This window comes from Hydra vulgaris, chromosome 02 (genome assembly GCF_038396675.1).
Source record: "Hydra vulgaris chromosome 02, alternate assembly HydraT2T_AEP".
Taxonomy (NCBI): domain Eukaryota; kingdom Metazoa; phylum Cnidaria; class Hydrozoa; order Anthoathecata; family Hydridae; genus Hydra; species Hydra vulgaris.
In genome coordinates this window covers 27,336,113-27,353,267 of record NC_088921.1, presented here as the reverse complement: position 1 = coordinate 27,353,267, position 17,155 = coordinate 27,336,113, and the positions used below count along the sequence as shown (strand labels likewise).

Genomic DNA, 17,155 nt, shown 5'->3' with positions numbered 1-17,155 from the left:
GTATATTTATATATATACATATATATAAATATATATATTTATATATTTGTATATATATATATATATATATATATATATATATATATATATATATATATATATATATATAAACAGGGCCGGCGTTAAAGTATTTGGCACCCTAGGCGAATCTGACACACTGCGCCCGTACCCCTTCCCAACTTACTTTCACAATGGAATGCTTAAGTTATTTTAATTACATTTTGCATATAAATTTGGAAGAATACATACATCCATAATCATAAAGAAGCGTATATTCATGTAACTTTATAATATATTAATAAAGAATTTTAAAACTTTACTTTTCGCGCTTTTGTTTTTGCAAATGTAGAAACAAGTTTCGTCTGGCTAATGTTTTTAGCAATATCATGTTCACTATATGTTGACAGAGTAGCTAATCCAGCAAGTCTTTCTTGCTGCATAAACGTTCTCAAAAATATTTTTATCAGTTTGAGTTTTGAGAAGCTTCGCTCACCACTAGCCACAGAGGCTAGAAGTGTCAATAGGATTCTTAAAACTATAACAGTGTTGGGGACACAATCTGTTAGATTATTGTTTAATATAAAATTTTGTAAATCTAATGACACTTTACACCTTACAATTCGTCTTGAAATTGATTTCAGTTCACTACATAGATCAACTGCATCGATATCTTTGGAGCTTACATGTTGCATAGCTTTCTCAGGATTCAAGCAATGTTCCATAACTTCTTTGCTTGTTACACTCTTTAAACTGTGAACATCATAGAGAAAACCAAACAACAAACTTATTGTTTGTATAAGAGTAAATCTTTCTTCAACCAATTGTATTGCTTTGTCAAGAATAGCAAAGTAAAAGTTTATTTTTAATTTTTCTTTTGGATCTTAAATAGGTTTGTCATCTCCTTCATTTGTAAATTGTTTATTTTTTCTCCTGATACGGCTTGATTTGGGTTCAAAAAGTGCAGCTATCTCTAAACTGACAGCAATTTCAACTGCATCTACTAGTATTTTTTTAAACTCCATTTCATTTTTGTGATTTACAAGAAACTTCTTTATTTTTATTAGGATAGTTTATGGCGCCATGCATATCTACTTCTTTTGGCTGAAGTTGCTTACTAGTTATATTAATCTCAAATAACACGTTGTACCACACAACCAGAGAAACGACTTAAAAAATTTAAAACTAGAAATAGCGTTTGTAATAAACCGTGGATCTATCCGTATTGAATTACCAGATGCTCCTGTTAAATTTGTGTCGTTCGCAATCTCTGCCAGAGCATCGTAGATATCACCAAGTTGATAACGGAGAGGTTTTAAAGCACCAATTCGGCTTTCCCACCTTGTTTCACTCAGTGGTTTAACAGAGAGATTAGAAACATGTCGTGTTAAAACTTCCCAGCGACGAGTTGATACAGAAAAGATTACATATACACGTAAGCAACATTTAACAGCATCATTAACAGCAAAATTCAATGTATGTGCACAGCAAGGAATAAACAAAGCTCGGGGATTGACATCTAAAATTCTTCGTTGGACACCCTTATTTTTTGTCCTCATATTTCTGCCATTGTCATATCCTTGATTGCGTAAGTTTTTAATAGATAAAGACATCTTGCCTAACTGCTTAATGATAGTTTCAGTTTAACAGCACCAGTTGTCTCCTTTAGAGGCACAAAATCTAAGAAATGTTCCCTTATAGATGCTGTTGCTGCAATGCCATTTTCTCGATTTGAAATCACATCCAAAAAGCGAATGATCATAGTCATTTGTTCAACATGACCCGCATCAGGTGTGCAATCAATAATTATTGAAAAAGACTCACGAGCAGATGTTAAAATTTTTTGTTTGATTGCATTAGATAAAAGATGAATCAATTCATTTTGTATGTCTTTGTCTAGGCAATGTACATGTGTTTCATTGTCTTTAATCTTTCGAAGATGCTCATCCATAAGTGGGTCATACAAAGCTAAAAGTTCTACAAATTTCAGAAAGTTTCCGTTATCAGCAGTGTTTAGTTTCTCATGTGTTCCACAAAAAGCAAGATTTTGCATACCAAGAACTCTAACTAAAACTATAAGCCGTTTCAAGATTTGCTGCCAATATTGTTCTTCTTTTTTAACAAGACGCAAATGTTCGGCATCAGTTGTTTTATTGCTTGGCAGTGGCAGCTCAAACTCTTTCCATGACCTAAAATTCGCTTGATGTTCACTGCTTTTCTTATGCCCTGACAGAATTGCGGACATGTTTATCCAATCATGTAAACCATTTGAAAAAAGAGATGACGCAGTTGTTGTGCTACTGTTAAACAGTTTTCAGCAGAAGCAATACACAGAGTCATTACTTGCAGAATACTGCAGCCAATGTCTGCGAACTTTATCTCCATTGACAAGCCGGCAGTTGTGATGGTTTTTTGAAAATTTTTTTTGCATACTGTCTTTAGGAAAGTAAAACTGATCCACTTGTTTTGGTCCATGTTCTATCAAAAGTGGTCGCATCATCAAATACGATCTAAATAGCCAGATCGCTATAGTTAGCGTATAGACAAGAAAATTTATTATTTTTATGCACTTCAGATTGTTTGTGTGCTACGTGTATTACGTTATGTAATTCAAACTCTTCTGATACTGTCGTCTCATCGGCTTCCCTGTCTGCTTCAACTTGATTTTTTAATTCATCTACCATTCATGCCATTTTCATTTCTCTGCGGTGAACATAGATACTTTAACAAAGAACCAGCCTGTTTTGTTATAAACCCATCATTTGAAGCCCGCCGTTTACGATATTGCGCACCAGAAATTTTTTTCTTACTGCTATCGCGGATTGAAATAACAAAGGAAAATGCTAAAAATAATAAAAATGATCACCTCGTGCATTTTTAATGTCTTTAAATTAAAATATTATTTTTCCTTCTTTATAAAAATTTTAATGATACATTTTAAAACTTTTAAAGCTCCATAAATATAAATAATAACACTCTATTAGTATAAAACACGATATAAATCAGGTAATTTGTTACTATACTACTTCGTTACTACACTACTTCGTAATTGCTATCATAGAATATTTAATTAAAATTGGTTTCTTATTATTTCTGAATAAACACGCCAGCAAAATCAATTTTCTCAATAAAGTTGAACGAGCTAAAATTTTATATAAATATACTTTGCATTGTATTAATTGCTACAAAATTTCGTTCTGCGTAAGAAGTAAAAAAAGAAAAAGGAAATCGCGTCAAATGAAACAAAAGTATCAAAGTTGATTCTTTTGTTTTATTTGACGCGATTTAAAAAAGCACTTTTTCAAATCTCCTAAATTTAATTCAAAGAGATTTAAAAAGATTTTAGCAATACCTTTTTAATATATTTATTTTTTATGTAGATAATTTTAGTGCCGCTCTAAAAAACTTGCTGCCCTAGGCGGCCACCTAGTTCGCTTAGTGGTTAAACCGGCATGAACTTTTTTGGTTGCCTGATATATATATATATATTTTTTTTATGCATGTTTTATTTTACAACTACAAAGTAATTACAAGTTACCAATCACTGATTGGCAGTAAAGATATACAAATTTAAATCATAATTATATAGTTCAAAATATATGAGGTAAATAAAAATATACTTGCTTACAACTCCGAGACATGAATAAAATAAATACCAATTACAACAATATAATAACGTATAAGTAAAAATAATCCGAGAAATATATCACTATATTACTCCAATTAAAATAAAAAATACAATAATTAAAAATAATCTGCTGATTTTTTGGAGGAGAGTTTAGATGTTTCACTATAAGTTAATTTACCACGTTTATCACCATACAAGACAATGTTAGTGTATAAATATGATAAAAACAAAATTTGTGTAAGATTGATACAAAGAACTACTTATTTGTAGTCATAGAAAGCTCGCAGAAGACTTAAGTCAGTCTTGTCATCGAGTACCTACTTCTTAGACGTGTAATACACATAAAAAATCAGTTGCATACGTGGTATATATATACGTGTTACATATATTCCTTGTTATTAATATTATTTTTATTATCGATTTGTAATAAAGTTAAGTTACATTTATTTTTTATTTATTCAAATTTAAAAAAAATTCTTACAGTTGTTTAATTTGATTATTTTAGATTTTAGCTTTTTTTTCAGAGAGTGTTCGTTGTTCAAGTTTAATAGTGATTCGTTTCTGGAAACTAATTTGTTAAATAAATAGGGACCACGATATGTAATTGAGAGTTTTGAGAGTTTTGTTGTTTCAAAAGGTATCTTAAAGTTGCCTGTTGCTCTTGTATTGCATTTATTTTTATTGTTTTAAAAAAAATGTGCTGTAAAATGTTCTGGAACCAGACTTTATATTTAAACATGAAAAGTATATTTTGAAAAATATTTATTTCGAGTATATTTAGCGCGTTCATTTGTTCCAGTAAGGGTTGAGCATGAGTATATTTGCTTTAGTTGTATACTAGTCTTGAAGCGTGTTTTTGACGTAAGTAAAATGGTTGTAATTTAGATATGTGGGTACTGCCCCATGCTATATTGGCATACATGAGATAACTATGTATGAATGAGAAGTAGATAAGTTTGAGACTTTTTTGTGACAAAAATGGTCTTGCCTTGTCAAGTAAACCTATGTTCTTTGATTTTTTTTTGTTTATGTAGTTTATGTGGGGTTTCCAGGAGATGTGTTCATCAATTAGAACTCCTAAAAACTTTGTATTCAGAGCTCTTTTGATGGTTATATTTTCTATATTTTGGTTTCTATGTTTGGTAGGTTCAAGGGTATTTTTTTAATTTGTTGATTAGAGTGAAATAGTATATGCTATATTGATTAGAGTGAAATAGTATATTTTTTCAATATTGAGGGATATTTTATTTGATTTAAACCATATGTTAACTTTTTTTAGTTCAGCATTTGTATTTTCATAGAAGTCTTCGATTGTCTTTGACGAGTAAAATAAGTTTGTATCGTCGGCAAATATTATAGTTTTAAAGATATTAGAGGCGTTTGGAAGATCGTTTATATAAATAAGAAACAAAAGAGGAGCAAGAATGGAACCTTGGGGTACACCACATTTTGTTTTTAGTAAATTTGAGTTGCTTTTTCTATCTCTAATAACACACTGTTGTCTGTTATTAAGGTAGTTTTTAAACCAATTTAAAGCTTGATTTTTTATACCATAGTTTTTCATTTTTGTTAGTAAAATCTCATGGTTGACGGTGTCAAATGCCTTTGACAAATCAATAAAGATCCATAATGTAAATTTTTTTTTAAAAATGATATACTTATCCTATTTGAGAAGTCAAAGATTGCATGCTCAGTTGAGTGTAGCTTTTGAAAACCATATTGACCTTTATTGATAAATTTGTTAGTTTTTAAATATTCGTTTAATTTATTATAGATTATTCGCTCTAGAAGTTTTGAGAATACCAAAAGGATAGAGATTGGTCTATAATTGTTTAAAGAATTGGTTTCTCCTGATTTATAGATTGGTATAGTTTTAGAAATTTTTAATTTATCAGGTACAATGCCTGTTGAAATTGATGAACTAAATATTTGGTAAATTGGATTATGTATCTCCTCAAAAACATCTGACACTACTTTGAAAGAGATATCATCGATTCCTGGGGACTTAATTTTAAGTGATTTAATAGCTATTTCAAGTTCGTGTTGATTTATTTCATTAAAATTTAAGAGCAGTGTGAGCCTGTTAAGTAACTTTTAAATGTATTATTTGGGCATTGAATTTTCGATACAAGATCAGCACCAATGTTGGCAAAGTATTTGTTAAATTTATTGGAAATATCTCGCTTGTTGTTTGATTCACATTCATTAATTATTACTCTAGAAGGCATTTCGTTAACATTAAATTTACTTTTAAATTTACCAATAATCTCCTTCATAATGTCCCATGTCTTTTTTAAGTCATCATTAAATTTTTGTATTTGATTAGAATAGTATGAAATTTTGTGTGTTTTTTTCTTTTTTTCAAATAGGTTTTTGTATTTTGTCAAATAGATTTTTGTATTATATTGCTTCAAAAAGGTTTTGTAATGCTTGTAAAGGGATAGATTTGCTTCGCTTCTAATTTTTAAGTATTTTACGCATAGTTTTTGTTTTAGTTTTGAGGATTTTCTTATTTTTTTTGTTATCCATGAGCAATTTAAATATTTTTTTTGTATTTTAAATATTTTTAAATATTTTTTTTTCTTGAATTGGAAAACTTTTATTATATTGTAGGATAAGTAAATTTATAAAGTTAATGTACGCATAGTTTGTGTTTCCTTGGTCACATTCTTGTTAGACAGTTTGCCAATTTGTTGCCGATAGCAATTCCTTAAATTTTTGAGTAGACGTTTCATCGATAATTCTTTTATCACATAAGATATTTGAATTATTAATTTTTGTTGAATTTTGTGACAGAGAGAAGCATATTGGAAAGTGATCTGAAATATCTGTTTTTATTATTCCTGATTTTAAAGAAGGATCTTGTATTGAGTTTGTTAAAATATTGCCAATAGCAGTAATAGATTTGGAAGTTACCCTCGTAGGTTTGTTGATAATGGGAAAAATAATAATTGAAACATGTCGTCAAAAAAGTTTTTAGTAATAGCATGCTTGTTGTACATTAAAATATTTATGTTTATATCGCCGATTATGAATAACTTTTTCTGTTCTCTAGTTTTTGTAATTATATGTTTCATATAATTTGAAAATTTACAAGTATCACCATCAGGTGGTCTGTAGCACGTAGAAACTAGAAAGTTCTTTGAGGCAGTGTTTATAACTTCCATTGTGAAGACCTCACTATTGCCATCAGAATTTGAAAGGCCATTTCTTATCTTAATGTTAAGATCATTCCTTATATAATTCACAATTTCTCCTCCTCTTTTGAAAACTAATCTTGCTTTAAAAAATAATTTATAGTTTGGAATTTGGAGGTCAGAGTTTGTTTCTGCTGCTTCGTCAGAGCACCAAGTCTCTGTAAGGCAGATCGTACTGAAAGCATATTTGCATTCAAGGAGAAAGTTTTTTAATTTGTCTATATTAATAAGTAAACTTCTGATGTTTATGTGTATTACCGTAAAGTTATTTATAGTGGTTTTTAGTTCAAATTTAAAATTTTGTATGTCAAAATATGCAGAACAGGAGTATTTTTCGTTTAAAAAGCTAAAGTCATCATAATGATTATGTGGTAAAAATTTATTAGCTATTTTAAAAATATTAAAACGCAGCTTTTCAAAGTCTATTGTTTCATAAGCCATAATGATTTTTTAGAAAATAAAAACTTAGAAAATGCGCTCGCTTAAAACAGCTGTTTATTTTTAAAAATCTCTGCAATAAATTTTATCAAATTTAATGATGGCGTACTTACCAGCTCTACGAAGTCTTCATAAAATCTAGAGTGGCTCTTTTTGCTGACGACTCAACTTTATATTCATGTCTTGACAAAAAAATCGTCACTTTTCATTTGCTTACAACAAGCAGCCGATTTTAAATCTAATCTCTTTTCTTTAACAGCCTAAGGCTTACATTGGCTAATGAATTTAAATTCTGGACTTAAAATCCATATATTTAGTTAGAAAACAAAACTCATTTATTTACTGCAAAAAAATATTGCAATATTGTTAGTGTTCCTATATTGACATATAACAACCCTCTTACTCTAGGACAAAGTCTAAAAGTCTAAAAGCACATCGTAAATGTAACTAGACCTGCTTTATCCGTCAAGCTTGAACCTCCATCCCATTGATGCATGGTTGCATTTAATTCCTTTTTCTATAAAAACAATTATGGTCAATGCTAAAAGGAGTATCTGTATAAGAATATACCTAATCTCATTCTTGCTATTAATTCGGCAAGTTGCATCCTTTTACTGTATCTGTGACTTTATGTTATGAAAACATTTATTATTCCAGTTTTTTTTCCTTGTACATCAAAAAACTTTGTAACTCTTACGCATCTTCATGTTTCCTTTTTTATAGGATATACAACTTTTTGGGCCGTCATTTATCCGTTTACTAGTATTTTAACTTATTCTCTATTGTAAAGGTTCTCATAAAATGATAGTGATTGCTTGCAAAATTGTTGGAAGAAAATTATAAAAATGTAACGAAATATTAGGAACTACAAGTTTTTTTTCTTGCCCTAGCTATCAACTCCAGCTAAATCTTATAGTTTTGCCGGGGCTGCAAAAACTCTAATTTTTAGCCAGGGCGGTGGCCTCGCTCACCGATAACAAGTCATGGAAACCTACTGATCGTGCAACACTATTGAGTTTAACAGCAGATGTACCAATGTTTTTAGAACTATTAGTATCTTGTTTTGAAAAGCTACAGGCTCATTCTTTTTTTGCTCACTCTCAATTACAGTACCTTAACTAACTAAAACAAAATATGGATCAATCAAACATTATCATTATTGGCAACTCTGCTGAACACTATGCTTTTGTGGTCCAAGACGAAATACAAAGCTATCATTAGAACACCCAACAATGTTCTTTACATCCATTAGTTTAATAATATAAAGATGATAAAGGTGTACTGAAAAGTCTTTTTCACTGTTTTATATTTGACGACATTACTCATGATGTAACTTATGCGTAAACAATATTCCAACAAACCATACCAATTTTAAAAACTTTTTCTAGCTGTCTAAATTACATTTATTCACTGATGGTTGCGCAAGACAGTACAAAATTTGTAAAAGCTTTCACTATCCATGCCAACTAGAAAGCGATTTGCCCTTAATGTTGAATGGAACTCTTTTGCCATGATCCACAGAAAGTAAACCATGCGATGGGATTGGCGATACTGTAAAAAGGTTAACACTGCAAGAAAGTTTAAAACGACCATACAGAAACCAAATTGTCACATCAGAAGCTATGAATTTTGTATTGTGATATTTAAGGTTGTTAACTTTATTTACATAAAGGGATTAGACTTACAATTGCAATGTGAAGAGCAAAAAGAATGATGCACTGGTGTTCACTCTACCTGGTACTCATAGCTTTTACCAGTTTATACATCTTGGAGATAATATATAATTATTATTATATAATGAGTGTCGGTACTACACCTCTTCAGATTATTATATAATTAGTGTCAATACTACACCTCTTTGCCCCAACTCAGTTGGGGCAAAGAAGTGTAGTACCGACACTAATTATATAATAATCTGTTGCACAAGCATGCTCTAATTTCAGTAGAAACTGTATTTGAAAATTTGAAATAGAAGAAGTACAAGTAAAATGGCAACAATGTTGTGAACTATTACGAACACACTCAAAATAACTTACACCTTATCTAATCTTTTATATTTAAGTAACTTTTGAAGTTATGATAACTTATTTTTATTTCATTTACAAATATTTTTTGGGAATTTCTTCAAAAAATTATACATCTTTGAAATTAAAATTCTATATGTTTCAGTATTTTTTTCCGATTAGATATTTTGTGCCTAATAAGATCATAAGCAGCTAAAAATATTACCAGCAAAAAAAAATATATATATATTTGACGAGGGTGTTTTGAAATATTGGGCCCCAAAGTGGGTTTATTGAAACTAGTTGTTTGATTAACTTTTAAGCATGTTCCTTTAATATTTCAGAATTTTAAGTACATTTATTGAATTCAGCATCAAAATTTTTTTTTTTTTCAAATTTTTGCTATTTTTATTTATTTATGAATTTTATGATAACCGGATGATTATGGGAAACCAGGGTAATGTTAAAGCTGCAGTATCTTATCAACCGCTCAACATTTTTAGCTTAAATTTGCACACAATATTTTTTTATAACTAGGAATGTGTAAAAACGTAACTCAAAAAGAAGACACATCGTTCAATGGACTGGGCGATTTGATGTGGAATTACCTTACTTTGTTTTCAACAACAGCTACCCAAGATACATCATTAGTGCCATCATTCTTTTAGGCTGAGGAGGCTGTCTGTGATAATATTAGCAATGTCATTACTTATGTATCATGTGTTGATATGCATGCGTGATTGGGTAGTTATCAGCCAATCAAAACAGTAAAACCATGGTTATATATACCATCGCATGCGTGGCTGTGAATTACTATATGCATTTGACTATGGCGACAACATCACCTGGAAAACGTGCTAAAAAACAACTTTTAATGGAAGACGAACTGTCTGAATGTGCGATTGTCGCACGTTTACAAATGCCTAAGACAACTGTTCACGACGTCATTCAGCACATCAATTCAACAGGCACCCGCGCTGCAGGAAGATCCAGTGGCAGAACGTGATGTACCCATCAAAAACTGACACTATAATCCGCCATGCAGCCACAAAACACCCACTGGCATCATCTTCACAAATTCTCAATGAACTGCCTCCTGATGCAAATGTGAGCTCTCGCAACGTTCGGCGACGTCTTGTGGACAAATTCAGTATTCGATCCTATCGCGCTGCATTAAAACCACGACTTCTCAGAAAAATATTCGTGACCGCCTCAAATTTTGTAAAGTACATAAAAATTAGACCGTGGCAATGTGGCGACGTGTCACGTTCTCAGACGAATTGCAGGTGAAATAATTTGCCATGCATAAAGTGAATGTTCGACGGCCACCAAACACACGCTACAATGTCCGTCATGTTGCTCCAGCGGTAAAGCATTGCCCTACAATTTTGATTTGGTAGCAATTACTGCCAGAGTTCGAGTGGGAATCCATTTCATGCTGCCAGGTGAAACTATCAAAGCTGTTAATTATTTGCAAATAATAAAGGAAAATGTTCCTATTTGGCTCAAAACTCGCAACTGTGACATCTTTATGCATGACGGCGCGCCATGTCATCAGGCAAAGATCGTCAAGACATGGTTTCAAGAGAACTCCATCAATGTTCTTGCTCTGTGGCCTGGCTCGTCATCAGATTTAAACCCAATTGAAAATTGCTGGTCAAAATTGAAAGCTGAAGTGGCAAACGCAAACTAGACGTCGGCGACAATTTTGAAGGAGGCTATACTGGAGGCGTGGTCCCAAAAAAAAAGGCCTGATTACTGTAACTCTCTCGTTGCCTCTCTGCCTCGAAGAATAGAAGGTGTCCTCAAAGCCGGACGAAGGCATTCGAGGTACTAGAAACTCTTTTCTGATGTGAACAACTTGTTGCTTTCTTCGAAAGTGTGTCATTGACTTAGGTGAATGTTGTTTGCTGCGTTTAATTCAATCATATTATTATTAAATTGAAGTAGTATTACGTTTCTGTCTAAAAACTTTAGTGATTGGATCTTTTTAACAAGCACTGTAATTGACAATGGCGCAGAAAACGTCCAGCAAAAAAATTGTGATTTTTCTAAATCTGCATAAACTGTCGGAAAGCAGATCACATGTTTTCAATCATCAACATTTTATCTTATTAAGCAAAATAAACAGAAGGTTATACAAAAATGGATGTGTTATTCCCCAGTGAAAGGATTAGTATATTGCATCCATTATGAGGTACTCGGCTTAGGGCATTAATCAAACAATTGAAATGAAATAATTAAACAACTGAAATGTATTTTAGACGTTTTAGAAAATACAAATTAAAACACATAATTTTATACACATTAAACACGACTTGTGTTTACTGAGACAATTTCAGTCAAAGTATATTTTTTCCAATAATCGAAACACATCAAAAAATCCTAAAATATTTTACATAAAACTAATTTCGGCATACTCTTTAAAATTTTATTGCTTTAAAAAACAAATTTTTTTGAAGTTTTTAATTGGCTTATGTCTTCAGTCGAGTATTGACCTACTACGTTAAACAAACGTTCACTTCTGAGTTCCTGGTCAGTATATACAAATGCAGCAAGCGTTTTCATAAACAGAAATTTAATGACTAAATTGGAATTGTTTATACCCTCTAAAATGGTTTTCCACCACGATATTATTGGAACAGACTTGGCGTACCAGTCTTCTAGATCTATATCTAAGAAAGTTTCAAGAAAGCATTAAGAGTCAAAAATCGCTAACGACAGGAATAGGCAACGGTTTAGTTCAATTTAGGAAATATATGTAAACTTCATTAAATTCGTCATATTAAAATATTTCCTTTAACATAAGGTACTTCATATTCCTTTATTTTTTTAAAAGATTATCTGATATAAATGGTATGAATCTTCATTCAAGTCTATTTTTATAATTAGCTATTAACTTCAAAAACTTATTTGATACTTACGCACTTATATCATTTCCATTTTTTTTTTACGGTCTCACAAGATAAATGAAATTGGAGTTGAAGAAAAAGCAACCAAAATTCTAAGGATTCAGAGTTAAAAAAATGCAAGTGGAGAGTTTTCTCCGCCTTAAAAATAAGACTTTAAAGACATAAACATTACAAGTATTCTATCTATACATGGTGGTAATGAGAGCCATAGTGTCTTTGAATGTGAGAGAATAATTTTGAATTAGCAACCTGCAAAGTTGCAAGACTCTTTCAATGTTTCTGTTTAAACAGTAAATATATCAAACTGACGGTGTACTTCTAATAGTATATTTTCGATATCTATTGGAATTACATGTAAAGTAGCTCCAGAGGTTATATTAGGCACTGATCATTAGTCTTACATCATTTGCTGCTAAATCCTTAGAAAGAAAAAATTTTATAGGTATTTTTGTGTAGAAACTGATGAACATTTCTTCCCTTTTTTTTGAAGCTGCGTGTTAAACAATACAGCACTTGTCTTTCCTCGATTGTGTCAATATCGTATCCGACTCGCAAAGAATTTATTTTTCTTTTGTAACTTTTGTAGTTTTGAGTGTGCATATTCATCGATGATGCTTGCTGCCTCTCTTACTGCATTGAACTTCTAGATAACACTTTTTACTCTTTTTAGCACAGAAAAACTTCTTTTACCTGAACAATTTGAATCAATAAATATATTTGGAGGATAGATTCCATATTAGGAAAAACTGATGGTAAATTCAACTTTTCAATTAATTTAAGCATCTGTAATTCAATCAACACATTTTTTACTCAGACTGACACATTATAGGTAAAAAATTGTTTCATTATAAACATTTTTTCTGTTTTTTAGTTGTGCTTTTAATTTATCATCAAATACAAGAGACACATTGACTTTAAAATGCTAGTCTTCATCAAACATTTCATAAGTGGCATCTCCAACTCCGTCATCGTATTTTCTACTTCTTTTATTTCTTTTTTTGATGGATGTTTTGAAGTAAATTCATTTAGAGTTTTTAGAATGCAGCGGCTTTTTAAGCCAAGGTACAATTTTTGAAGACATTTAATGCATTTGTTAAATCTTTCCAAATCAGAATCCCAAAAACAAATAAGGATACCGGTTTCCAAGGTCAGTAGATGATCCTTTATTGAAATTGCACCTACTTTTATTATAGGTTTTTCATCAGAATCAGAATTATTTAAAACAACAGTTATATTTTAAAATCCATTTAGTATTGCATTTAGTGCCTAAGCATAAGCACTCTATCTAGTATTGCTTAGTGATTTCAATGTCAAAAGTAATTTCAACTGATTCCAACTTTTTGAAACTGCCAAAAGGAATGGATAAAGTTTTGAACTAACATAAAAAAGTTTACCTCTGGGAAGCAGAATTCAATAGTGGAGTGTTCAACTAAAACTGAAGAATGTCCATGACATCGCACGAATAGGGCTAATGGATTCTTTTCTAAAGTGGAGGTTTTCAGACCTTTATTTTTTCCTTTCATATTGGAGCAATTGTCATATTACTGTCCAATGCAAATCCGATGTCTAAATCATGACTATCTAACAAATGAAAGAGTACATTGGCTAAGTATGTGCAATGGTGTTGCTGGATAGGAATGAATGTCAAAAATATTTCCCAAACATTGCTGCTTTCAAAAAATCTCACGGTAATAGTTAATTGATCAATGTGATCAATATCAGGGGATAAATGTAATGATATATAGAAAAACTTATCTTTCTTTAACACTGAAATAATTATGCTCAACTTTGATTTCCCTTTAGTTTTTATAAATTCTTCACAAACATTTTTTCCGAGGTATCAAATCGAGCCTTCACCTTTGTTACCGTATTGTTTAATATAATTTTTAAGGAATTCACAAAACTGAGAAAAAGCAATTCCAAAAATTCAACATAATTACCATTTTTAGTGAAACCAAACTTCCCTATAGAACGCCTTAAAGAAAGTCCTCTGAATGCTTAAAATTTTATTATCTCAATTACTCTTCATAGTACATTTTCCGAATAATTATTTCATCCTTCGAGCAGATAAAAATAAAGATACAAGTTTTTTCTGTGTTTCTAAAATTGCTTCCCCAGTCTCACTATCCCGTTTAGAATTTTTGTGATGGGTGAAATCACACTCTTAATATTTTCAATCTATATAAACAGAAAAAAAATGTTAGATTAATGTCCTAAGCCGAGTACCTCATAATGGATGCAATATACTAATCCTTTCACTGGGGAATAACACATCCATTTTTGTATAACCTTCTGTTTATTTTGCTTAATAAGATAAAATGTTGATGATTGAAAACATGTGATCTGCTTTCCGACAGTTTATGCAGATTTAGAAAAATCACAATTTTTTTGCTGGACGTTTTCTGCGCCATTGTCAATTACAGTGCTTGTTAAAAAGATCCAATCACTAAAGTTTTTAGACAGAAACGTAATACTACTTCAATTTAATAATAATATGATTGAATTAAACGCAGCAAACAACATTCACCTAAGTCAATGACACACTTTCGAAGAAAGCAACAAGTTGTTCACATCAGAAAAGAGTTTCTAGTACCTCGAATGCCTTCGTCCGGCTTTGAGGACACCTTCTATTCTTCGAGGCAGAGAGGCAACGAGAGAGTTACAGTAATCAGGCCTTTTTTTTTGGGACCACGCCTCCAGTATAGCCTCCTTCAAAATTGTCGCCGACGTCTAGTTTGCGTTTGCCACTTCAGCTTTCAATTTTGACCAGCAATTTTCAATTGGGTTTAAATCTGATGACGAGCCAGGCCACAGAGCAAGAACATTGATGGAGTTCTCTTGAAACCATGTCTTGACGATCTTTGCCTGATGACATGGCGCGCCGTCATGCATAAAGATGTCACAGTTGCGAGTTTTGAGCCAAATAGGAACATTTTCCTTTATTATTTGCAAATAATTAACAGCTTTGATAGTTTCACCTGGCAGCATGAAATGGATTCCCACTCGAACTCTGGCAGTAATTGCTACCAAATCAAAATTGTAGGGCAATGCTTTACCGCTGGAGCAACATGACGGACATTGTAGCGTGTGTTTGGTGGCCGTCGAACATTCACTTTATGCATGGCAAATTATTTCACCTGCAATTCGTCTGAGAACGTGACACGTCGCCACATTGCCACGGTCTAATTTTTATGTACTTTACAAAATTTGAGGCGGTCACGAATATTTTTCTGAGAAGTCGTGGTTTTAATGCAGCGCGATAGGATCGAATACTGAATTTGTCCACAAGACGTCGCCGAACGTTGCGAGAGCTCACATTTGCATCAGGAGGCAGTTCATTGAGAATTTGTGAAGATGATGCCAGTGGGTGTTTTGTGGCTGCATGGCGGATTATAGTGTCAGTTTTTGATGGGTACATCACGTTCTGCCACTGGATCTTCCTGCAGCGCGGGTGCCTGTTGAATTGATGTGCTGAATGACGTCGTGAACAGTTGTCTTAGGCATTTGTAAACGTGCGACAATCGCACATTCAGACAGTTCGTCTTCCATTAAAAGTTGTTTTTTAGCACGTTTTCCAGGTGATGTTGTCGCCATAGTCAAATGCATATAGTAATTCACAGCCACGCATGCGATGGTATATATAACCATGGTTTTACTGTTTTGATTGGCTGATAACTACCCAATCACGCATGCATATCAACACATGATACATAAGTAATGACATTGCTAATATTATCACAGACAGCCTCCTCAGCCTAAAAGAATGATGGCACTAATGATGTATCTTGGGTAGCTGTTGTTGAAAACAAAGTAAGGTAATTCCACATCAAATCGCCCAGTCCATTGAACGATGTGTCTTCTTTTTGAGTTACGTTTTTACACATTCCTAGTTATAAAAAAATATTGTGTGCAAATTTAAGCTAAAAATGTTGAGCGGTTGATAAGATACTGCAGCTTTAACATTACCCTGGTTTCCCATAATCATCCGGTTATCATAAAATTCATAAAGAAATAAAAATAGCAAAAATTTGAAAAAAAAAAAATTTTGATGCTGAATTCAATAAATGTACTTAAAATTCTGAAATATTAAAGGAACATGCTTAAAAGTTAATCAAACAACTAGTTTCAATAAACCCACTTTGGGGCCCAATATTTCAAAACACCCTCGTCAAATATATATATATTTTTTTTTGCTGGTAATATTTTTAGCTGCTTATGATCTTATTAGGCACAAAATATCTAATCGGAAAAAAATACTGAAACATATAGAATTTTAATTTCAAAGATGTATAATTTTTTGAAGAAATTCCCAAAAAATATTTGTAAATGAAATAAAAATAAGTTATCATAACTTCAAAAGTTACTTAAATATAAAAGATTAGATAAGGTGTAAGTTATTTTGAGTGTGTTCGTAATAGTTCACAACATTGTTGCCATTTTACTTGTACTTCTTCTATTTCAAATTTTCAAATACAGTTTCTACTGAAATTAGAGCATGCTTGTGCAACAGATTATTATATAATTAGTGTCGGTACTACACTTCTTTGCCCCAACTGAGTTGGGGCAAAGAGGTGTAGTATTGACACTAATTATATAATAATCTGAAGAGGTGTAGTACCGACACTCATTATATAATAATAATTATATATTATCTCCAAGATGTATAAACTGGTAAAAGCTATGAGTACCAGGTAGAGTGAACACCAGTGCATCATTCTTTTTGCTCTTCACATTGCAATTGTAAGTCTAATCCCTTTATGTAAATAAAGTTAACAACCTTAAATATCACAATACAAAATTCATAGCTTCTGATGTGACAATTTGGTTTCTGTATGGTCGTTTTAAACTTTCTTGCAGTGTTAACCTTTTTACAGTATCGCCAATCCCATCGCATGGTTTACTTTCTGTGGATCATGGCAAAAGAGTTCCATTCAACATTAAGGGCAAATCGCTTTCTAGTTGGCATGGATAGTGAAAGCT

The 17,155-nt window shown here is 31.8% G+C and overlaps 1 protein-coding gene across 1 annotated transcript; it reads right to left on the bottom strand.

Annotated features, from left to right (window-relative positions):
• Positions 1-308: 308 nt before the first annotated feature.
• On the bottom strand, positions 309-1,610 carry LOC136075976 (uncharacterized). Its single transcript, XM_065789430.1, has 3 exons — positions 1,232-1,610; positions 1,041-1,166; positions 309-880 (listed from the first exon to the last, which is right to left on the bottom strand). Exons 1-3 carry the CDS (start codon positions 1,608-1,610, stop codon positions 309-311), a joined length of 1,077 nt encoding a protein of 358 aa, XP_065645502.1.
• Positions 1,611-17,155: the final 15,545 nt, after the last annotated feature.